A 25,317-nucleotide genomic window follows, 5' to 3' on the forward strand; every position below is an offset into this window, starting at 1 on the left:
CTCTCAGATTCTCACAGTAACACTAAACAATGAAAGTTATTGTATGAAAAGCTGTGATCGAATGCTTTAATTGACTGTGGGCAGGAAAACCTGTCTGGAACTTCTGTGGCACTAACAATTTTCAGAAAGCATGTAAAGAAATGAAATCCCCTCTGAAAACTAAGAATTTCTAAAAGCTTACTCCAGTATCACTGGCAAGCCAATTACCGCGTGGTTTCAACATAACTCAGGGCAGAGAAAAGGCGCAGATAATCATTTCAAATCAAATTATCTGCATCTGCACAGGCCACTGAAATTGGAAATTTATACAGAATAATTTATCCAGCAACTTACTTTTCTTTTTTTGGTTTGGTGTTGATATCTCCAAGGACCATGATATCAGAAAAGTCTATTCGGAATTTACTCAGTAAAGTAGCCATCCTATGACAAGAAGAACAGAATTCAGACATGGAAAGGATGCTCACAAGCATTCTCACTCCCTACATATGTTGTAAGATAACTTGGAGGGAAAAGTCTATCAGCTGCTGCACAAATTTTCTGAATTAGCTCATACTCTCCATTTAAAAGCAAGCATTGAAATTGCCCAAGTAGAGATGCCTTATAGTCTGTCTACCTCCCTGCTTACTGTACATGGTGGTGAATATTCACGGCATTTGGAATCACTTAGGAGACACACTTTTGGCTGTGTCACTAAGTAAATTTCTAGAAAAGCTGAGTAGCAATGCTTCTGTTTCCTGGCTGCAGACACAATTTGACTAATTGCTGCACCCTGCTATGATGGACTGTATTCTACTATGATGGACTGTACCCTTGAAATGTGAGCCATCACAAGTCTTCGCTTTTCTCAAGGTGTCATTCAGACACCTCATGGCAATTGAGTGGGGACAATTAGTAAGTAACTAATACAGCATCTAATCATGGGTGAGCAAAGATGACTGAACAGAATGAAATGGGACAAATAGCTTGATTAAAAATGAATTTTAGTCAAAGTATACTAGAAATATATATTTAATAATAAGAAAGCGTCTTTTAAGTTATTTTTGGGTTATTACTAGACATATCTTAAAATATCTTTAGGCCCAAATAAAACTTTCAAAGCCATGTTTAAGATTCAGTTCATAGGACCAAGGCTGACCTATGGTAAATAAAGGCCTCTGGGACAAGGTCTGGGTCAGGAGGCACAGAATATTAGGGGTAACAACAGTAAGCTGAAACACCCAAGAAAAGCAATCAACAAAACAAGACCCTATGTTTAATAAAAAGCTTTAAAAAGGATGCTATGAGAAGTCTTTTCTACATAATTCATTGTTGAAGTGAAAACACCTGACTTCTAGTATATCTTAACTACAGTCCGCTAAGTGTTAAAGAGCCTACAAGACTAAAATTAAAGAAGAGTGATAGGAGTGGTCTCAACTATCAGTTAATTCAGGAAAGAAATGTGTTGGAGAGAGGAAAGGGGAGATACAGTCAGGCCTAGTGCTGAGAACTGAGCTGGCTTCGAAACAATGAAGCACTTTGTTGTGTAACAGTTTCTTCGCAGCTTGATACACTCTATCTTGCAGAGAAGTGTTACCTTAAGTAGGAAGGTAACCCAAAATAGCTTCAGGAAGTTCCTGAAACTGACCATATTTGCTGGGTTCCTCTCTCCCAGAGGAAGCAATAAAGATGCTTAGAGTCACCATCAGACCAGCCAAGCTGCAAAGAAGACACTGAGACCAGAGGACCCGCCGTTTAGAAGCAGAAACCAGGTAAGCTGCTAGGAAGAGGTTTAGACCTGAGTGTCCTGCAAAAGGCACAAACAAGGCCACTTTTCAACCTGCTGCCTGCCTGCAAGCTGTGCAGTGTGGTCTAGGTTTCACAGTCTCTCTGAGCTGTCACTCATGCTGGGGTGGGCTTTGGCAATGTAGCTATCTTTGAATCACTTCTGCTCCTGCAAGTAACCCCTCACCTATACTCCTGTAAGTGACCGCCATAACTGTCATTGGTTTAACAAGTTGGACTTTGGTAGTGTCTGGATGGTCATATACTGGGCTCCTTATCTGGAGTGAGCAGATGTGCATGTGTTGCGGCTCCCCAGAAAAAGTCTTGTTGCACAACACATTTACATAGATGGACGATATACAATGCCTGAAATCCCCAAAATGAGGACAGCATGAAGGACATATTTCGAGTGGGGACAAGATGGAAAAGGAGGAGACAGACCATCAGAACCCCCACTGCAGCACTCACACTGTCTAGAAGCAGTTACAGGATTGCGGGAGATCAGTCAAAACTCTCAGACTTTCTACATGAAACTGGGAGCAATGTGGGCAATACCCTGTGGGAACAAGGTCAGGAGAGAAGCACCAGAAACCAGGCTCATGGCAGTACAGACTGACATGCAGGTCAAACAGTATGCTGAACTCCTGGCGTCTCCATATCCATACAATCTCTCCATATATAAACTTGTAACATCTGACACATAGGTATTAGTAAAGACTTTCTAAACTGCCAATGTGTTAAAATATAACATGTAAGAAAAAGGATGTATTTATAACTTAAACATGGAGGTCAAATTAAAGAGAATGAGGTTCTATTTAACGAGACTTTTACAGTGTGGTTAATACTTCAGGGCCCATGTAGTTTTTAATCAAATCTCTATCATGATAGAGCTATTTGATTAATGCTCTCCAATTTAAAACAAACTTACGCTCTCCGGTCATGGTCTATTCTGTTTATCTTTCCACCAATGAATACTCGGATCTTACAATCTTTCCACTTTTTCTTGGTAGTCAGAAGATAGGGTATCAACAAGGTCAAACCTGAATTATAAAAATATAGTAAGTCCTTTTTTAAATACTAACATTGCAAAATAATTAGTTTCAACTTGGTCTCAAAAAACTACAATCAAAGTAAAATTCTTTTTCTGTCTTCCCTTGACAATTCTGTCAGGGAGGGAGGGTCCAAGAGTCAAGGTCCAGTCGAAGAACTGCAGTTCTCTATGTACATAATCAAATCAGAGGGTAGCCTAGGCAGTCAGAAAATTAGCTGCATATAAAAAGGAAATGAATACATCCTAGTATGAACAAGTTCCACACTGAACTGAGAGAGAGGGAAAGAGAAAAGGTAGGTGGAATCGGCTTGAAAGCTCTATATAGTACAAACACATTATACATTGTCCTCAGCTTTGTCCATTGAGAGAGCCTGGTAACAAGCATCTTATCCAAGAGGCCACAAGCATTTGGCTTCTTCTAAATACTACTCTTGACTAAAAGGAACCAAGACTTCTTAGAGAAAAGGTTCTTTCCATGACAAGGAGGGGATAAAACCTAGTATGTCATCTTATTTCAGGAAGGAACTCCCAAAATGCATGCCTTTTGACAAATGAACGCATTTTAAGTCAGCCTAAGAAATCAAGAGGAGATCCTGATGGCTAGATGTGGACAATCTGAAAATCAAACAAATGATGACAACACATTATATCCTTTTGGATAAAGTAAGAATCAATGACTTAAAGTGAAGAGACAAGCTCTTCGTTACAATGAATGCCAGCCAGTTGATGAGGAATGATTGATGGGAGTAAAAATGTATCAGCCAGAGCCACAAGAGTCAATTCAGAAACATGAGTGAAAAGAATGGGTTATTTGCAGAGCCTCCAAGATTACCACACTTGTAATCATAAAGAGGGTAAAGCAACTTTTCAGCGGATAAGCCTGAAAAAAACACTTTACTCAACATCACACTCTTGGTGAGACACAGACAGAAAAGCACAGTAAGTACCACTTCTGTGCTATTTCTGCCACAGATTCATAACCTGAAACTGACTGTGACCAATCTAACTGCATTCCAAATTGAGTGACATTCCATAAACTGGTCTATAATAGTTAATAAAATGGCACAGTCATAAAGTTCAAGGAAGAGCTGGAGCATCTGCTACATGAAGGATGCTGAAGAGACATAATTCTCACACTGATTCTTAACGCTGTTTGAGAAAACCTGAATGGGGTGAACACATGGGAATGTATGCCATCTCTTAACACTATTCTTATATTTTCAGTAGTTATTTATAAATAGATACATTGCTGGCCTTACCTCCATCATCAAACAGCCACCAGACATCTATAGTATTCTTCCCTTGTTTCTTCTGAAACTGAGTGCTAGCTTCTAGAAGCTTTTGGTCAGCTACATTTAAAGGTGCAATGGGGCCTTTGGATTCTGAAGAATTAAGCAAAAAATTATGACATAAGGGAACTAAATGTTAAATCTCTGTTCACCATATTTCTAGAATTTCCTAGCAATTGTAAATTCAGATATTTATATGCAGATAGCTGTATATGGCTTCCATCATAAGCTTATAACAGATAATTTGAGTATAAAAGTTCCTTTTGGTTCACAATAGGCAAACTCATCCAAGTTATCCCAATGTCTAATATTTTGGTGAATATGCAGGAATTCTAAATACCAAACAATTACTAACAAAGCTTAATATTTTTTTGGAAAGCTACTTTAAGCTAACAAATCAAGTTTTACACTTGTTCCTTAATATTCCTTTTATTATCTGGTATCTCAATGAGTTCAAAAGTATTAAATAAAAGCTGTATTTGCGAGATGACTGGAGAAACACCAATCACTCTTACAATTATCAGGGAAATGTGTTCATTTATCATCTGTCCCTTCAATGTGGGATGCCCAATCTTAAAGCCATATAACTACATCTTTCTCTGAGTAACAGAAAGATGGTGGGAACTCCTTGGAAAGGATACAAACTTGCTGCATGTCTGAAAGAAGTTCCCAGTTACATTTCTAGGAATTAAAAAAAAAAAAAATCAGCATTGACTCTGTGAGCAAGCAAATGAAACTCCAGTACCACAATTTTAAAAACAGAAATTCACAGAAGGAACTCTGGTCGTTTTCCAGAAGGTCCATCATTCACTTTTCATGCTGCCATGATGTAAGCAAACATGACAAATGATTTTGCATGATGAAATATGGCTACCAAACCACACTGCTCCATAACTCTCACCTCTCTCTCCTTCTCATAAAATTCATGTACGCTGACATGACTGTATCTCCCAAACGCAGCATGACTGTGAGAAATATCGCAATTTTTGAAACAAAAAATATATTAGTATCAAAATTGAGAATTTGGCTGGGTACAACTGATGGTGAAGAATGTAAGTGACACCGTGCAGAAACCTGCTCCCGTGTCTGCTTATCCTCTCAACCATGCAGTTTAATTAAGAAAAAAACCAAAAACCTTGCCTTTCCAGGTTTGAGTATTTCAGAAACACCATGATGGTTCAAAAGACTGTGAAATAACAGCTTGTCCCAGTGAGATTTAATGCTTTAGTTGGAACAATATTAATTTTGCTAATCTGCATTTAATAGATAACTGTAATATCACCTCACCATGGAAATTAAAACTAAATTAAAATCAAAAGGAAAATAATAGGCTTGGAATTAAAGAGTTAACAATATGAAGGGAATGAAATAAAATGACGAACAATGCCTGCCTTTTTTCAACAGTGGCTGAGTTGGAGTCTTGCCATCCTCTTCCTCATCTAGATTATGTTTAAAAAACACAAAATATGAAGTTAATTGCCTGTATAACCATAAAGTTTGGAAATGTAAACAGAGCACATTATAAACAAGACAGTGTGAAGCAACAGCCCATGAGAAATAATTAAGACTGAAAATTAGTTACTTTTTTATATTGAGTGTTTAATATTTTAAAAACATATTTTCTATATACCACACAGAGTGAGTGATTAACACCCACCCTGAAATTTTATTTCTGCAAAATTATTCAAAAAAGCCAGCAGATTTTGTAATACTTTTTTTTGTCATACTTGAAATTAGTTGAAAATGTCAAACTACAGTGTGTAGAATCCTGACTTTGAGCTATTATTTTTGCAGATAATACATAGCCTTAAACATGTCACTATGTCACCACACAAGCTAAAAGCACCTAGTATTTGTACAAGTCAATCTGTACTTGAAATATTAAGAAATTTAGTCAGAGATAGAAGTCTTGTATGTAAATGTCAGTTTATAAAGGAGTCATTTTCTTCAAATTAAGTTTGTGTACATATGCATGTATGCATACATTTATCAGTTTATGTTTAAATATTCACCAACTTTTTTTCTGGGGTAAGCAAAAAAAAATTCCTTTTTCTCCTGAATGTAATTTGTTGTTGTTGTTGTTGTTGTTGTTGTTGTTGTTGTTGAAGGCAAGCAAAACTCAAGACTTACAAAAGAAAGAACAATCTGCAGTGGGATCCTGAGTAAGACTCCCTGGCTCCCAATGGTATCACTAATACTTTCCTAGTATGAGCCAGAGCTGGTTAGTTAATGCCTTGCTTTCTCATTGGCAGAAATCATACCTACCTCCTAAGCCTCCTAAGGCTGTAAAATTGTAGGCATTGATTAAATGAGATCAGGACTGGCATAAGCCAAGCAATATTGTGTGTGTGTGTGTGTGTGTGTGTTTGTGTGTGTATGTGTGTGTGTGTGTATGTGTGTGTATGTGTGTCCCCTAGTATATTATATGCCTCAGTAAGCAAGACAGATATAACTAAATACTATGCCTATATAACTATATTATAATGTTCTGAATACTGAAGAGTTTTTACATAGTATCCACCCTTCTTATATATGCTCATTTTGAGAATTTGAAAACAGAAATCAAGCTATATAATGATTTTTATGTGTTATAGAAAAATAACTTATTAAGCTATAAATATTACTGTTATAAAGTAATATTTAATATCTGCTTTTGAAAATATAGTAATGGGTAGTTTATATTCATTTAAAGAAGTTTAAATGTCAAAGACAGTGGCATTTGAAATTATTTATATTATTTCTTTCTGCAGGTGGATGAAAAGTTGGAGGACCACTTGTGGGAGTCAATTTTCTTCTGTCACCATGAGAGTCCCAGGGAGCAAATTCAAGTAAGTCAGAAGACTTAGAAGTATTTTTCCAAGTGGGCCTTGTTACCCACTCCCAAAATGACTCTTTAAATTGGGGTAATGCATCTAAATTTTTACAACAGAGTAGAAATGTATTAACCTAGCTTCCTATTGTTTAAAAATATGAAGCTGTAGCATACATCCCTAAGTTAATGTACATGTTAATATCTACCTAGATGTGATGCAGAGTAGCTTCTAGGAAATGATCGATACAACTGCATACATTGATTCCTCATAGACAGAAAGAGTCTGTCTCAGGCAAGAAAATGGAGAAGGGTAAAAGAATGTACATATAAATTAAAATAAATGCAAAAAATAACAGAAAAAGGTTATGAAGTTAGAGACAATACAGAAAAGAATAGAGAGGAAATGTGTGCGGGCTACACTTTCTACTACTACACTAGGCCAGTTACACAGGAAAGAAAAGAATAAAAAGCAACATTAATGCTTTCAAATAATCTAAAAGATAAATTGCACAGAGACATGGCTTGTCCAAGGCTATCAGTTTCATGAAGAGGATAGCAGCCATCTTAGAGAAATCAAAAGCACACACTGGCTTGATGATTTACAGTGCAGATTTCTTTCTTGTTGCGGATCAGCTGGAACAGGACAGATGGAGAGACGAGAGTGAGGGTGGGAGAGTAAGATTTGGAAGTCATCCCTCTGCCTTCTTACTGCACGATACAGTTTGAGATGAAATTATCTGTAAGCCTCATGAAAAAGAATGTGTTCTTCCCACTTTAAAACAAAAATATTTAAAGTAAACAACTAAAGATCATGTTAGTAACTAATCAATTGGTATGACTTCTTTTTTACTTAAGGCAAGCAAATACCTTAAAATTGCTACTCATTTTGTAGTCAGTTTTGAGGAGCAAATTTTATCTGAACTAGATTTATCTGAACTAAACAATTCTAACTTAACAAAAGAGACCTTGTCATACATACTATACATGAAAGCCAACTGTCTCCATATGTAAAATATAACTGTTAATAAAACCTTAATGACTGAAACTTACCTTTCTGTGTAATAGGTTTTTCACCAGATGATTTGCAAGTATCTTGATCTGACTTTTTACTGTAATCCACATTTACTACCACATCCTTGGTACCAGGTGACTTCTCTTGTGAAGATAATAATTCTTCTATAGATATGAAAGTATTTAAAACAGTATCAAAATCATATTCTAACTATTCAAAGTATCATGGTTTAATAACTAAAAGGTAACCAGTATTCCTTGTTAAGACTAATTTAAGAAACACCTATAATGTTTAAAATGACTATCCATTTAAATATGTCAAACACAAGTGGCTAAGTTAGATTCTGGGGAGTCAAGTAATGAGTGAGAAATTCAGACAAAAATAGAATATAGTAGGCAAAATGATGATCTATAGGCTTTCAAAAAAAACCTCTACTCTCAAAAGGAGTTATAATACAAAAAAAAAAAAAAAAATGTAGATGTGACAAATGTTCACATGAACAGAGGACGTTGCCCTAGGAAACTATTCTATGACTGTAAAGTCAATGTCTGAGGTACAGCCTTTTCATAATAATCTCAGTGGAGGGACAATTCTTCTAAAAGCATTTTCAGATTTTGGTAAATAATAAGTAAATATTTAACTTCTGCTGTAAAAACATGTATAAAGAAAAATATGTGAATTTGATAATCTGTCCATAATTCCCATCACTGATGTGTGTAGGTGGAGAGAAACAATAGAAGCTACAGGAGCCAGGAGCCAGCATTAAACTAAGGGTTAAGAGGATTCACCTCTGCACTGTTCATGACAATCCTGGGGGATGTCACTAGGCACTGACAGACAAGTCACCAAAGCTGTCCAGGCTACAAAATTCTGGAAAAGGGCTGGAGGCTTAGAAAACATCCACATGAGCCCAGCCCCAGATCTTAGCAATGGTCAAGGCTTCCAAAACAGGACTTCATAATGATTATAAATGTATAAAGTTTATTTTTTTCTTTTTCTTTGAGACAGAGTTTTTCTGTGTAATAGCCCTAGTTGTCCTGGATTCCATTTGTAGCCCAGACAGAGATCCGCCTGCCTCCCAAATCCTGGGATTAAAGGCATGTGCTACTATACCTGGTAGAAGATAGTTTTTAAATGTTTCAGTCACATTCAGTTCTCAGTAAATGACAGGACTGAATAATGAGATATAATTCTGAGGGAAAGGGAGCACACTTCTAACTATGCAGTGTTAATGGGTATGAGCCACGTTCTCTAAACTTAGTCACTGTTATAAGACTCCAAATGAGGTTTTGCCAGGTTCATTCCAGAAAAAGAAAACACATTCACAGCAAGCCAAGCTTGCTTGTTTCATAGATAACTCAAAGTCTGTCTTCAAAGTTGCAGACTACTCTTTTTGTTTGTTTGTTTTTTCTGCAGGATGCTATAGAACCATGGTGGTTGCCAGAGCCATGGGTGAGGCATGCTGATGCTGGGACAAAAAATGATGCTGGCCTGTGAGCTTGCTGAGTGCCCTGACAATGGTGACTCGGAAGCTGTATCCTTGCTTATCTATATCCCTGATGGAACAAGCTGTCTTGACTCAAGTTTTTAGGCCTTGTGGAACAGAGAATCAAAAGATTCTACTAATCAAAGATAATACTATTATATTAGGTCTCTACTTTATTGCTCTACAAGCCTCAGAACACTTCGAGACCTCCTTCTCCATCTCAGAGATGGTACCTATGGATCTACATTCTTTATAGCAACAGGATTCCATTGCCTTCATGTAATTATCAGATCTACATTCCTCATTGTGTGTCTTCTATGACAACTAAAATTTCACTTTACATCTAAGCATCATTTTGGATTTGAAGCAGCAGCATGATACACTCTGTAGATGTAGTCTGACTTTTCCTATTATCTACTGATGAGGAACCTACTCTCTTAGTATAATAAATATAACTGACTTCCAATTAGCAGACTCTGATAAAGCTTCAGAAGAGAGTAATAAACTTATTCATTATTATCTTAACAAATGCCTTATTATCCTTAATGACTCCTGTATTTTTCTTAAATGTGACCAGTTATTCAGACTCAATCATGGACTGGTATAGAAATCGATCCAATAATGGAAATAAGAGTCTTCATTTGGAAGGCTGGTTCTGGACATTTTCAGAGACATATTTGGAAGTTAGCTGCAGTTTTCTATGATATTATGTTAGCAAGAGATAAAGTTGGGACAGGATCTGGATTTCAATCAGGTATTAGTGCATGTGTTACTAATGTGTTGAATACACAAGAGGATTTAGATAGGCATTTGGAAGAATGGATTGATGCTCTTTATCCTATTCAAATTATTGAAAGGAGGTTCAGAATTTAAGAGTAAGGAGCCATCTTGAGTGTCATGCCCAATACCATTGGACTCATGTTAGTTCTAAAATTTACAGTGGTGGTCATTATACTTAGGAAAAAGTTTAAAGACACTTGCAAAGTATTTGGCATAATTCTAACACCTTCTGGATGTTTTAACTATGCATTGTGAGCTTATGAATTTAAAGAATGCTGCTTTGCTGAGCATTGATGCTGCTGATAAAATTGCCCATGGCCTGAGGTCAATATTTCTATTTTGGTCAAGCTTCAAGAATAGCATATATAGCTTGATCATGCTAGCCCTTTTTGTCCTGGGAACTTTTATTTCTGCCCATCATGTTTTAAAGCTTATCTTTAACAACATTAACATGTTGGCAGCCAAAGTACATGGCTTGAACCTGAAAATGGACCCCCAGAGTTATTAAATTAACAGGCTGGCAAGCCAAGGACAGGTATGATTCTGCACAGAGCCTTACCAACCTAAGACATAAGTGCATTGCTTTTGATAATGCATATTCCACGACAGGTAAGGAAGGCATTCTTGTCAGAATGACCTAAGATAGGCTCAGTCTTATGAAATAAAAAATGAGCTTGGAGAGGCAGAGAGCAGACTAATCTTAAAGGAGAGTATATGGTTAAAGAGTTTAAATCCATGAACACAAATTACAAAAGTTTATGTTTCTTATCTAAACAAAGCTAATCTGATGATTTCATTAATTAACTGATAAGAGGAACTGGTATTCAATTTTTTTAAATCAGTAAAATTCTTTGAATTTTATGATATGGAAATTCTCATTTTCATAAAGTTGGCAAGAAAGTTGTTATATCTTAAAATAGGTGTTAACCTAAATTTTAAAATTCTTTAAAGATTATACATTGTGTTTTTAATACTTTTACAGTCTAAGTAGTAATTTAAATATTTAAGTGATTTAAATATTTTCAACCTATTTTTTTAAAATAAATTTGGCTAATTTAGTACCATAACGAATGTCTATCTCTCTTAAGGCTATGATTTATACTAAATTTTATACTCTCTATTAATAATAATTAATGAAGAATAAAACTATCATATGAGGTGTACACAGAAGATATAGACATGGCTGGCTTCCAAGCACATCTGATCTTAATATGGTGAACATGTGACATGAAGAAGACTGTGTCTATGAAAGTGGGTGAAGAACTTACAACAATTAGGCACAACTTTCTAACAAAGTAACTTGTACTTCAGCTCTACCAAAGCCTGACCAATACAGATAAAGATCTATGCAGCCAACCATCAGACTGAGTGTAGGGACCCCAATTGAGAAGTTAGAGCAAGGACTGAAGGAACTGAAGGGGTCTGTAACCCACAGGAAGAACAACAATATCAACCAACTAGACCCCCCAGAGGCCCAGGGACTAAAACCAACCAAAGAGTACACATTGGGGGGAACCCATGGCTCCAGCTGCATATGTAGCAGAGGATGACCTTGTTGGACATCAATGGTAGGAGAGGCCCTTGGTCCTGCAGAGGCTCAATGATCCAGGGTAGGGGAATAATAGGGAGCATAATAATAATAATAATAATAATAGTGAATGGGCAGGTAAGGAAGCACCCTCACAGAGGCATGGGGGAGGGGGAGAGGATAGGGTATTTGTGGAGGGGAAACTAGGAAGGGGGATAACATTTGAAATGTAAATAAATAAAATACCCAATAAAAATTTTTTTAAAAAATCTTATGCTAAAGAGTGCTTACCTTGTCCTTGGAGGTGTGATATATCCAGTCCTTCCTTTAGGCGGATAACCACAACTCCATATTGTATGTCAAAAGCATCACTATAATGGAGGGAAGAATCACAGTAATTGTTTATGTTTTATATAAAATGAAGGGAATCACAGATCTCTAAAATGACTTTCAGCTCTAAATATCTGTTTTCTTTAATATGTTCTGAAATTCAATCAGTGAGAGATGAATCATGCTAGTTCCTAATCCCATACCTTCTGTAGTACCCTTGAAAACTATGTAAGTGTACATTAGAGTGATGTTCCACATGATGCTCTGGTCAGGAACCTGTGTATACATGACTTCACATGCCATATAGCCTAGATGTAATCTTGTTTTCTGTACCTACTCTCAATAAAACCACCTCCCAACTTACTTCCCACAATGCACACCCACCATAAACTGACTCATGTAGCAGCTTTTTAGAGTAGGAAGAGGTTTGTTTGGTTGTTTTTAGATTTTGTTTCTCATTATGTGTCTGTTTGTAGGCATGTGCACTTGAGTGTCTGTGAGCACAGAAGCCACCTGAAGTGTGTGCTAGGAACCAACCTAATTTGGATCCTCAGGAAGAGACAAGGTCTTCCTCACTGCACCAACTAGCCTCCTCCAACAGTATTTTTATCTTTTAAGGAACTCTGACAGAAAACAGCTATTACAGTAATCCTACTACAATTATACTTAGGTGTTTTCCCTTTGAATTTAAGATAAAGATGAAAAAGATTTGAAGGTAAAGAAAGAAGTTCTATTGTGAATGAGAACAGGCTTTCACATATGCAAACATTTCTAAAAGGATTATCTATGAGTGTGAATGTATATATATACAGGTACTTGTGTCATGCTTGTAGAATTCAGAAGGCCACACCAAGTGTCTTCCTCAATCACTACAATTCTTTGATTCAGGGTTTTCCAACCTGGAGCTTGTCAATTCAGCTAGATTAACTGGCCCACACACCCCAAAAACTCTATCTCCATGTCTCCAAAGCTCTGTATGTCTCTCCATGTCTCTGTAGTCATGCTGCCATGACCAGTTTTCTTATGTGAATGCTAGAGACCAAACTCAGGACCTCATGCTTTCATAAGCAAGCACTTTACTAACTGGGTCATCTCCCAACCCTAACAGACAGTATTTTAAGAATATTTTTTTTACTTTTTCAAAATTAGTTTAGAAAAGCCATTATCTGTTTTAAACCTGTGCAGGTTCCAAGCAGGCAGTCTGTGCATCAATCCTGTTGTGCCTGGGTGTGGCTGTTCTCCTTACCCTCCCTCCTACCTCTGCTTCCACAGGAATCCCTGAGCCTTGAGAGGAGGGGTTTGACAGTCTAACCATCCAGGACTGAGCGCTCCAAAGTCTCTGTCTTGGAATGCTGTCCAGTTATGAGGCTCTATGTTAATTACCATCTACTACAAGAACCTTCTCTAATGAGAACTGAGCTCTAGTATAAATTTGTCATTAGCAGTTGTTTTATTGCTATCTTTGTTTAGCAGAACAAAAATAGTACATTTTCGCCTAGGGTCCAGGACCTATCTATCCAGTCTCAGGTTTTCAACCATGCTCCAGGGCAGGCCTCATGACAAGTGTGTGTGCTCTCGCTCTCGCTCTCTCTCTCCTTTTTCTTTTTGAAAAAGAGGGAATGTCTTTCTTTTTTGAGAGAGTTAGGGTTAGTATGCTGTGATGAAATACCAACACCAAGGCAACTTGAGGAAAAAGGGAGGTTTATCTCAGCTTATACATCCAGGTGAACATCCATCACTGAAGAAAGTCAAGCCAAAACTCAAACAGGGCAGGAACCTGGAGGCAGGAGCTGATGCAGAGGCCATGCATGGAGGGGTGCTGCCTACTGGATTGTCCCCCTTGGTTTGCTCAACGTTCTTTCTTAAGTCCACCAACCCAGGCCTGCTACTACCTACAATGAGCTGGCCCTGCCCCTATCAATGCCCTACACTCTAGTGTACAGCCTGATATTGTGGAGGCATTTTCTTAATTGAAGTTCCCTCCTCTCAGATGACTTTAGCTACTGTCAAGTTGACATAAAATTATCCAACATGAAGTTGGGTGAGAAGGGAGGCAGGAGGACTTGGGAAAAATTGGAGGAGGTGAAAGAATATGATTAAAATATATTATATAAAAAATAATTTAAAAAAAAAATTAAGGGCATTGTAAGAATTTAGATACAGCAAAACCTTGACAGCCTCTCTAAGAGCCCACACTCTGAAAACCAAACACTGGCGCTCAAGAGAGGGCTCATCTATTAAGAACAATTGTTGTTCTTACAAACAAAACATAAAGAATGCATACAGTATAACAAAATCTGTCCATCTGTCCATGTGTCCATCCATCCATCCATCCATCCATCCATCCATCCATCCATCCGTCCGTCCATCCATTCATCTGTCCATCTATCTAGAGTGAGAAAGAGATAATTTGGTCTCGGTTCTGTAATTAGTTAACTAAGGTCAAAAGGCCATTGTTTTAAAAAAGGAAGATTAATAGACATTACTTTCAACATCCTGAAGGATCTAATTCTAAAGAAATAACCAGCTTGTTAAGTAGACAGTAAATTAACATAAATCAATTACCAATTTTCTTTAAAGAATGTAAGGAAATAAATTTAGAATTTACTGTGAATAAAACACTTGGACATTTTTGCTATAAATTATAGAAAATAATTTGTGATTTCAAATCTTACATATTGCTAATAAAAACATATAAAGCACACCTCAATTATGCAAATATTTAAAACTGCAAGTAAATCATTAGAGGATATTTATGACAAAGACTGAGTAGTATCATTACTTTAAGGCGGAGCCAGGAGAATATCAAATTCAAGGTGAGAATGGGCTACTGATCAAGTTCAAGAAAAAAAAAAAAACTTTCACAATGACTGGGTGTGGTAGTAGCCACCATTTGTAATTCCAATAGCTGGGTGGTGAAGACAGACAGATCACAGAATTGATGGCCAGCCATAATGGAGAAGGATACAATCTTCATCAGCTCCCTGGTATAGAACACATCTAGGCATGTGGAAAGCCCTTTGGTTCAATCTCCAGTACCACACCAAAAAACATAAAAATAGTAAGAGCCATGCTCACTAGATACAGGCACTTGCAGCCAAACCCAACAACCCTTTTTTTATTCCCTGGGACTCACATAGTACAAGAAGAGAAATGATTCCTGCAAGTTGCCCTCAGGCCTCTAGAGTTGTACCAAGGCTTGCCCATGCATGTACATATATAAGTTTAGTAACATTAACAACAAAACCACTAATGAATAATGGCTTTGAAAACTAGAGAACGTTTTTACGTATTGTCTACAAGTGACTGAAAAATGAAAAACATAACAGAGCATAACAGAGCAAAGTTAACTTCTAGAAGCATTCAGACATACCCCTTCCAGGGCTATCATGATCAACTGCAACTATAAACTAATACAGTCAGTGTATATAAACCATTTTCCAAAATACTGCTTCCCTGTTTTCTAGGATAATTAGTCCATGCCACTTTTCCTGAGCCTTGAGGAAACAGCATAGCACAGCACAGCACAGCTTAAAGACTTTGATAGCTCATGATTTAATCTTTGTTTCTACTGTCCATATTCCATATTAAAACCACTTTGCTAAAGACAAGATTTTTCTCCCTGATGTCTTTTTTTAAACAAATAATATTGTCTAATGATATGGCACAATGAGAATTCTCAATGTAAAAAATTATTGAGCAAATCCTAGAATACTAGGAAAAGGAAATAATTTTCAAATTTTAACAACTCCGGGTGGTGGTGGCGCACGCCTTTAATCCCAGCACTTGGGAGGCAGAGGCAGGCGGATTTCTGAGTTCGAGGCCAGCCTGGTCTACAGAGTGAGTTCCAGGACAGCCAGGGCTACACAGAGAAACCCTGTCTCAAAAAACTCAAAAAAAAAAAAAAAAAAAAAATTAACAACTCTATCTGGCAAAACCCAAGAAACTCTCATTAAAGAATTCAGTTCTACAAAAGCATTGTTAAGATTAAATGCATACACAAAAGTCTATGAACCAGAGAGGCAAAGTAACCAAAGAATAAAAAGAACACACTAGACAAGCTATAATAAGGAAGTTAAAGTGTTGTGAACAAGCTAAGGTGCACAAGGAACACCACAGAGGAAATAAGAACAACATTTCAAGTGGAAAAGACAAACAAATATGTGTAACTGCAAACAACGAAAATAACTCAAGAAGTGAACCAGAGACCAGCAGCAGAACTGGTCTAAGTTGGAACAAAATCAAATCTTGGCAGCTTCTCAGTGTAGGACATAATAAACACCTTATCTAACTCTGCTCAGTTACAGCTACAGCACAGGAAGAAGTACATGAGGTTACAGAGAAAGCAAGGTCTATACACACCACTGTTGTAGAGTTCACATCTAACCTATCTATCAATGATTATTCAGCTGTTACAAAAAATAAAATTATGAAATTCACAAGTAAATTGATAGAACTAGAAACACTCATCCAGAATAAGGCAACCAAATCCAGGAAGATAAACATGGTACAGGCTCTCTCACTTCTGATGCTACCTTTAAATATTCAGACATGTGTTCTATTTGTAATACCCTAGAAGTCAGGAATTTATTAAGAGGACACTGGGGAGGAGTGAGCTTCAAGGTGAAGAAACAGAGCCCAGTTGTATAAAATATGATAGGGGAACAATGAAATGAGATGGGTTAAACTGGGGTGGAAGGTGGGAGGCAAGGTAGGAGGGAATCTGAGGAGGAATAACTACGGGTTAAAGGCGATTTTGAAAAAAATCATTTGGAAACCTACTGTTGTAGAAGCTTCTTAAATAGATAGATATGCATATATAGAGGTATGTGGGGTACCCTACAATGGGGGGACAATATCCCAACTAGATACCCTATTCTAACAAATAATCCTGGTACCAAGAATAGGTTGGTTACCATTTTTTGAGCTATTAGCCAATGGGATCCTCCAAGTATTACAGACTAAGCTTCAGAACTTGATGCTAAACGCCTATTGCTAAAACACCACATACTTGAATCACTGATCATGGAGACATCAAGCTGGTATTCACCTGCAAGCTTTTCGTCATTACTGGCCAATGTTCATGGTGCTGGAAGGTTCTATGCACACTGCTAAAGGAGAAAAGTAAGCCTCAATCTCACTCAGCTATGGAGCTTGCAAGCTACAACAATGACTGGCCTGACAAGATAATGTCCACTTGTGCAAGAGTGGCACAATGTTATGGGAGTAACCAACCACTTTCTGACGGGATTTAAGTCAAGATTTAAGTCTTAAAACTTACGACCTTTAAGGTCAGAAAGAACCCACAACTAACACTATTAAAAGGACCAAGGAACCTATGGCTCGATAGGACACAGGCTCCAGTAAAGGATCCATACCAGTTTGTTTAATGGACAGAGTATTGAGTATTAAAACTATTTCTAATGTCTTACTGCTGCACTCAGAGACAAGCATCTTATATCCTACATCAGAATCCTCTCCTTGCAGAAGATGCCAATTAAGAGACCCTAAACAATGAACGTGCAAAAAACAAAAGACTGGAATGCTAAGCTCTAAGTTGGACATTCACATCACACCCTTCACCCCAAGGCTCAATCTTTGCCAAAGAGAGGGCAAAGGATTTTAAGACCTAAAGGTGGTAGATAACTTCAAGGAATCACTTTTTCAAGACACAACAGGACAGATGCACTAGGAATTCACAGTGATCGTGACAACATGCGCAAGCTACAGCCAGACAAAATCCCAAGATAAAGGATTTGATAGTAGCTGGAAGAGCGAGTCAGGTTTTTTTAAAGCTGCCTCTGGTAGACTGAACACACGAGCTGGACAACAAAAATCAAAATCAATTGGAAAACAGAAGTAATTCCAAAATTGGGTGAGAAAAGCTGGTAGAAAGTAAAGAGTTGAAGGGGATGAATGTCCTAAATACTTTGAAATTATCAAAGAATTAATAAAAATGTAATGAAAAAGGAAACATAAACAAACTATACATACAGAAGCTGTTTTGTAGATGTATTTGCACCTGTACATTTACATAATTATTTGTACATATTTGTCTATTCTTTGTGTAAAAAGAGAGAACAGTATTTTGTTAATAGATCATCATTTTAAAACCCAGACAGTTCATGGATTCATACATTTTTCTGCACCTATTAAGAAAAGAATATGGAGAGATCCATGGCTCCAGCCACATATGTAGCAGAGGACGGCTCTATCTGACATCAATGGGAGGAGAGGTCCTGTGGAGGCCCGATGACCCAGGGTAGGGAAATGCCAGGGTGGGGAGATGGGAGTAGGTGGGTGGGTAGGGGAGCTCCCTCAGAGAAGTAGGGGGGAGGGGACATGGAATAGGAGGTTTGAGGAGGGGAAACCAAGAAGGAAGATAACATTTGAAATGTAAATAAATAAAATAACCAATAAATAAAAGACATTAAGAAATACAGTTTTAAAAAATGAGTGACTGCTTTTAGAATTAGCAATTTTTCTGCCAAGTACATAATAATTTAGAACATACTTACTGAAATAAGTTTATATACATATCCACATCTCTCATATCTGCTTGTAACCAATCTTTCTTAAATCCAAGGACAAGTGTGTTTGGTTTCATACGACCAAGTCCAGCAGCCTAAAATATATAAACACAACTTCAAATACAGACTATTTAAATATTATTATTATATCTTAATGACATAAAAAAATTGTACTTTTACTAACCAAAATAACATATTTAATTAAAAAGTAAACAGTGTATTCACCTACACAATGTATTTTAATAATAGCCACTAAGGCCTAGATAGAAGTCTAATGTCTGGAGCTCTGAATTCCAAAGTTACCAGCAAGAAACTGAGTTCTTTTAATCGTGCAAATATTCCTTCTGAAATCTTTTTGGTTCCCTCCCATAATAGTTCAAAGTATTTTTTAATATCATCAAAAGTTGCAATGCAAGCCAAGCATGATGGTGCCTGACTGTAATCCCAACACTCAGGAGGCAGAGACAGGAATGCCATCCATGAGTTTGAAGTCAGCCTGGTGTACATATAGTGAATGTTGTGGGCTACATATTACAGAAACATGCAGGAAGATCCTGTCTTAAAAAAAAACACATTAATACAGACCCATATACACAAATTCAACATGATTAACAGTTATCCTTCAAAGCCCACTAAAATCTCTTTCCAATGCATTTTCTTTTGCTCTAAGTACAACAAAAAATTGTATCCTAGGACTACATTAATTGGGTTTAGGGTAGTTATGGCATTTTAAAAACTGTGATAAGGGCTGAGGAGATAGTCTGGTCAGAAAGTGACTGTAGTCCAAACATGAACACCTTATTCTAACCCTCAGAATCCATGTAAAAATACCAATGGTGGGCTGTAAAGACAGGCATTTCTTTGGGGCTCACAGGCCAGCCAAGCTACACAAATTGGCAAGTTCCAGGAAAGAGTGAAAGGTTCTGTCTCCAAACAACAACAAAACACAGGGGATAGCATCCACAAATGGCGCTGAGACTGACCTCTGGCCTACCTACAAGTCCACACACAAGTGAGCTGTGGTGAAAAGTTAGCAGCTTAACACTTAAAGCAGTCTCCATCACATTCACAACACTGACAAGTAACATTCGCCCTGGTCAGAAACTCTATGCTGACAGCTCATGTGACTCTCTTGGGTTACTTCATGAGCAAAATCACACAGCTCTGGTGTTTAGCTTTCTGCATTTAGCAGGTAGTCTTCTAGGTTAATGTAAAAATTATTATCACTTAATACCTTTCTACAGACAAATACTATCATACATATATATGTCACATTTTGCTTTATTTGATGATGGGCACTTCAAATTGTTTCTAGTTCGTGCCCTTGAACCTTTTGGCTACCATGCATGATGGTGCAGTGAAATATCTCCATTAAAGAAACAATCTGCCTCAGTTCCTTCAGTTTTGTAAATGCCAAGCAGAGGTCATTTCAGGTTTACCTTCCTGAAAAACAATCAACCTAATTTTTTAAACATCTACATCATTTTATATTCACAATCAGAAAACCACAGGGTCTCACTTTTTTACAATCTCACTAACACTTAATATTTTTAAAATGATAGCTATCCTAGCATATTGACCTAATATCACATTGTGGTTTTGATTTACAATTTCTTTATAACTAATGATGTTGAACATCTTTTCATACATGTACTGATGATACATATTTTCTATACCTAACTCCTAACAATTTTCAAATTCTCTTGTTCTTGCTATTTTCAGAAGATTTTTGTTGTTGGTTTGTTTTTTTGGGGTTTTTTTTTTTTTTTACACATATTATAGATAACAAAACTATATGATATGGTTTGAATGAGAATGGCCTCCATAAGCTCATACATGTAAGTGCTTTGTCCTCAGTTGGTGAACTATTTGGGAAGAATTAGGAGACATGGCTTTGTTGAGGTGTGTCACTGCGGGTGGGCGTCAAAGGTTTCAAAGGCCACTTTAGACTCAGTTAGCTCTTTCTCTGCTTTATGCTTCTGAGTCAGGATTTAAGTTCTCAGCTACTGCTACAGCTCCGTGCCCGCCCGCCTGCCTGCCTGCCTCTATGCTCACTATCATGATAGTCATGGACTCCCAGCTGAACACACTATAAACTGCTTCTTCTCTAAGTTACCTTGGTCATGGTGTCTCAAAAGTTATTAAGTTACTTTGCTACCAAGATAAAACTTTTATCAAATGGAAATATTCTCCCTTTTAGTAAGTTATCTTCACTTTCTTTATAATGTCTTCTACAGAAAACATCTTAATTCTGGAAATGTCCAATTTATTTCTGTTTTAAGATTCATCCTTTTCATGTCATAACTGAGTCCACTGCTGGGTCCAAGGTCACGAAGATTTAAACTCTGTTATCTTTAGCTTTGATGATTTTAGCTCACATTTATGTTGGAGATACATTCTGAGCTGATTTTGTCTATGGTTTAAGCAACATCTTTAAATCAATTTTTTTTGCAAAACATTAAATGAAGTCAAATGTTTATCAAAGGCCTGGCCATGTGCCACTGCCCTAAGCATTTGGGATAATTAAGAAACAGGAAATAAAGCTATCCTACAAGCTTACATTCATCTAAATTTGTTCTCATGTACAAATATCTTTCTTTAGGAGATTAAGATTTTGTTCAGTATTTAAAACATCCTTCCCTTAAAGGGAAAATAAGGACTGTATCATCTTCTTCTAAAAGTAAAACTATCTGCTGGGTGGCTAAACCATGTAGTCAAATGCTTTCCCTTTCCCAGCGTGGTAGGAGTGAAGAATGCAGGACAGAGCCAAGCATTACTTTCAAGTATGACAGTTGTTTAACAGAGTCAAGTCACAAGATGGTCAATAACTTATGGATGGTACTAAATACATCAAGGTCATGTTCTTGCAAAAAGGAAAACTTTTGTCATAAGAAAGAAAAAATTGTATGTCATAATCCTAGTATAATTTAAATGGCTTGGATTGTGTGTGTGTGTGTGTGTGTGTGTGTGTGTGTGTGTGTGTGTGTGTGTGCGCGCGCGCGCGCGAGCACTAGGAAATTGAACTCGTCTCACATAAACTAGAAATGCATGCTACCACTGAGCTGTCCCTTAAAGCTCTAATTTTATAAAATTAGAAATAAACACCTTATAAGATACTCAAAGTACTTAGGCTTTCAATGGCATTACTGTACTAACTGCCTATAGGATTGTTCAATATTTTTCATTTCCACATGTGTCTCTCTTACCTTCAATCTTTTACTCAGTGTAGCTATTACAAAAGAGGTATTATTTCCAGTTTCTATGAAGGAGTATGTATTTAACAAAATAGTTTACTATTGAAGAAATTATCTTTTCCCAAACATATACTTCACTAGTGCTGAGAAAGTCAGTTTGCAGACTCTACCACTGAAGGCGTGCATCACATCACAGTTCTTACACACACCAACCTTCCCTCACACATTGATCTTCCCCTCCCAGTGTCATCTTTAAATCTTCAGCACAGTTCTCTGTGCACCTTGTGCCAGAACTCAGTGACCAGAACGGCATTTGCTGAGTCCATTTCTATGTGTCATCACAAACATAACAGAAGGAAGAACAGTCTGTAAGGCTCTTCATTCTTATCTTCAACTATTAAGTAAAAATATTTCCAAATATTATGGCTAGCTACATAAACTAATAGCAAGAGAAATTCATTAGATTAAAAATCAGAGAAAGTAAGTATATGACTATATGTTTGGGGGTTTGTCTTCTTTTATTTTTTAGTTTGTTTGGTTTTAGGGGGTGTTTTTGTTTTTTGTTTTTGTTTTTGAGACAGGGTTTCTCTGTAGCCCTGGCTATCCTGGAAATCTGTAGACCAGGCTGTTCTTGAACTTACAGATCTACCTGTCTCTGCCTTGGGCCTTACCACAAACCTATTTCACTGTAACAGAGAATCAGAAATCTATGCACTGAGTTTTCTTTAAGGAAGAAATTTCTTCATAAAAATTATTATACATACAGACATCCCTGACCAACATTCAAAGGAGGTTTCTTGTGCCTTGAATATATATTTCATAGAGTTTTCTTTATATGTAAAAAGGTGTGTGCATAAAGCCCAGTTTTGTTCTCTAGTGTCACAAGGGGTGGAGCGTTCTTTAAATTGCCAGGCTCTTGTCCAATAGTGACTGTGACATGGATTACCATAACAGTTCAAAACCGTCCGACTTCTCTGTACATGGCAGCAGTGATCCTCGTGGATCCTTGTGGGCACTGAGATGCTGTCATTTTTCCTAGCTTTCCTCTCAGATTCCTTTCACCCCCTTCCTTCCGTGGCAGGCTTGTTCTTACCATGTCCCTCAGGCTGGCCTTTGACTAATGGTAATCCTCAGCACCCCAAACTCTGGGATTATAAGGGCGCACACCAAACCTTGGTTCAATGTGGCTTCTGAATAGTCTTTGTAAGGATTTATTTCAAACCTTTTTTATAGACAAGCAATTATTACAGAAAACGCTTTCAAACCACTCGTACCATACAGTGAGTTTTCTGTGTAAGTAGCCTCTCTTCTATTTTTTGCCATCAATTGAGTTACAGCGGTCTCCACATAACAACGTGATAATTACTTAGCAGCCCTACTCGGTGCCTATCCTTCCTAAAGACTACTGATCACTCTAAACTAAACTCTAACAAGTGTAACAGGACGGACTGAGGACAGTGCTGGGCACCTCACTCCACCTTTAACAGACAGCTCCATGGCCACAGTTGCTTCCACTTTTAATGTTTGGGTGCTTGGCTTTTAAGATTAAAGTGGTAAACACTGTCTCAATTTATAATCTCCATATTACATTCAGGACCTAGAGTTCAGAAGTTAGGTAAATAGTTTGGTCCAAAATCCATAATAAGAAAGCAACAGCACTAACACTTAAAACTGGGACTTATTCTAAATTTCCTATCGTGGTGCCTATAAAATACATAAAGTGAAAGAGAAGTCTAAACTTAGAGCTAGCAACTAAACAGAAATACAAAGGACAAGAACTTTTTGAAAAGTCAAATAAGAGAGCTATGACTCAACCCTTTAAAAACAAACCTAGTGGGTGGAGGAAGTGAGAAATAGCTTACAGAAAGAGACAAGCTAAGTGTCACCCTATAACACAAAATTTCTGTAGATTCTAAATTATTTAAAGAAAAGTGATTTGGAGGTATTTTTAAATGATGTACATTTATATTACCACGAAGAAAGACCTGAAGAGCACAAAGGAACTTTAGCTATTGTGCACCACAGGCAAGGCTCCTCACCTGCATCAAGTACTGGGCACCTTCTCGCAAGTCATCTGCGTGGACCGGAGCATAGAAAGCCTTCATTTTGTTTTTAATGAGCCATCTCTGATATTTGGCTTGATCAATGGACATCTCTTTCATAGCTTGTCTTCGGGGGCCCTTTAAATTAAATTGTCAAGATTTTTACTTAAAACACAATCCATTTTACACGAGCCCACATACAAAAGCCTCCTCTTATACTAGTGTGAAGGAATGTGCAGAGTGTTGAGACAAGGAAAGCGCAGCAACAGCCTCACGTTCTCCCGGGAAGGAACCCTAATCAGTAAGATTATACAGACGCAGAGCTCTGCTGCTGCCTGGAGAAGGGAGGCTGGAAAGAAGATTTTACACAAAATATTTCAATCCTAAATTAATTAGAGAAATTTGCAATTACGAAAATGGAAAAGAGATTACACAAAGCAAAATAAAAGCCTTCATTTCTCTACAGAAAGTTTACTAGTTTGCTTTTTGTTTGGTCGAAGTGTCAGGTTGTTAAATCACAGTAATGAAAATAACAATGAAAATCAAAGAAAAACACATTCTTCTGCTCCTAGCTGAAGCAAAGGAGCTTTGCTAAATCAAAATTCCATTTTTATCCTTTTATGCAACATATAAAATGTACTAGGCACAAATATATAATATAAAAACTTTCAAGTATTTAAAAGTATTTGTCTTAAAAATAACTGTGTAGAGGAAAATACAATCTTTCCTAAGTATATTGCCTTTTTTTGTAACATCTTGGGCTCAAGGCACTAGCGTCATGTTAGGGATGAGCTAGAAACAAACTGGAAAACTCTATATACACTAACTGAGGTCAGTGCTAACAACAGGCCCTCCACACAAGCCTATGTGCGTATGCAGGGATGCTGTGGCCTGGGCTCTGCAACTAAGAGCAACTGTCACAGCGGTGCAAAACTATGCACAGCATAATTCCTGGCGCCTGAATACAGGAGCAGTGCTGAGGGAAAATGGCACTCTTGTTTTCCTTTTTCTTTATCCCCCTCCCATGGCCTATCATTTATTTGTTACTCGTAAAGGCCTATTTTTAACTAGACTGAGATTTAGAAATAATTCTTAGTGAAGATAGCCTACATTTCTTGGCAATCTGTTCCTCACATTTTTCTTTGGCTTCCCTTCATTCTCTTGGCTAAAAGGCTATTTTAATAAATTCTCCTATTCTTTTAATGCTGTTTCTTCAGGGCAAGACGTACACACTTGTGTCAGAGGACGTGTGCAGTAACATGGAGAGTCCTGGGTGCTTGGCCTGGGTGGCCCACCATCTTTGTTTGATTGTTTTCTGCTAACACACTGGCAGACGTTATCATCATCATCTTTAGAAACCAAAACGTTTTCTGGTCCTGAAAGTAATTATCTTCAAAGAATTAACTCTCTGCGTCTCTCTCTGGTAACCAAGTTGAGAGCCCTCAGATTAGCATCTACAATGTATCTCAAACAGACTTGAGCGTCTTCAAAGCTCTCCTTGG

The 25,317-nt window shown here is 37.3% G+C and overlaps 1 protein-coding gene across 2 annotated transcripts in view; it reads right to left on the reverse strand.

The window, feature by feature from the left end:
- The window catches only part of Slc12a2 (solute carrier family 12 member 2), a 72,763-nt gene that overhangs the window by 6,590 nt on the left and 40,856 nt on the right, over nucleotides 1–25,317 (reverse strand). Inside the window, exons 17-24 of one of the 2 annotated variants that reach the window (XM_034517752.2) lie at nucleotides 23,813–23,953; nucleotides 18,568–18,674; nucleotides 12,011–12,090; nucleotides 7,964–8,089; nucleotides 5,493–5,540; nucleotides 4,072–4,194; nucleotides 2,690–2,801; nucleotides 334–420 (exon numbers count right to left, since the gene is read on the reverse strand). In XM_034517752.2, the coding sequence (XP_034373643.1) occupies nucleotides 334–420; nucleotides 2,690–2,801; nucleotides 4,072–4,194; nucleotides 5,493–5,540; nucleotides 7,964–8,089; nucleotides 12,011–12,090; nucleotides 18,568–18,674; nucleotides 23,813–23,953 (824 nt within the window). The remainder of the gene's footprint in view (nucleotides 1–333; nucleotides 421–2,689; nucleotides 2,802–4,071; nucleotides 4,195–5,492; nucleotides 5,541–7,963; nucleotides 8,090–12,010; nucleotides 12,091–18,567; nucleotides 18,675–23,812; nucleotides 23,954–25,317) is intronic. The other variant, XM_076912615.1, reaches the window with a different exon arrangement.

This window comes from Arvicanthis niloticus, chromosome 14, assembly GCF_011762505.2.
Source record: "Arvicanthis niloticus isolate mArvNil1 chromosome 14, mArvNil1.pat.X, whole genome shotgun sequence".
NCBI classification, from domain to species: Eukaryota; Metazoa; Chordata; class Mammalia; order Rodentia; family Muridae; genus Arvicanthis; species Arvicanthis niloticus.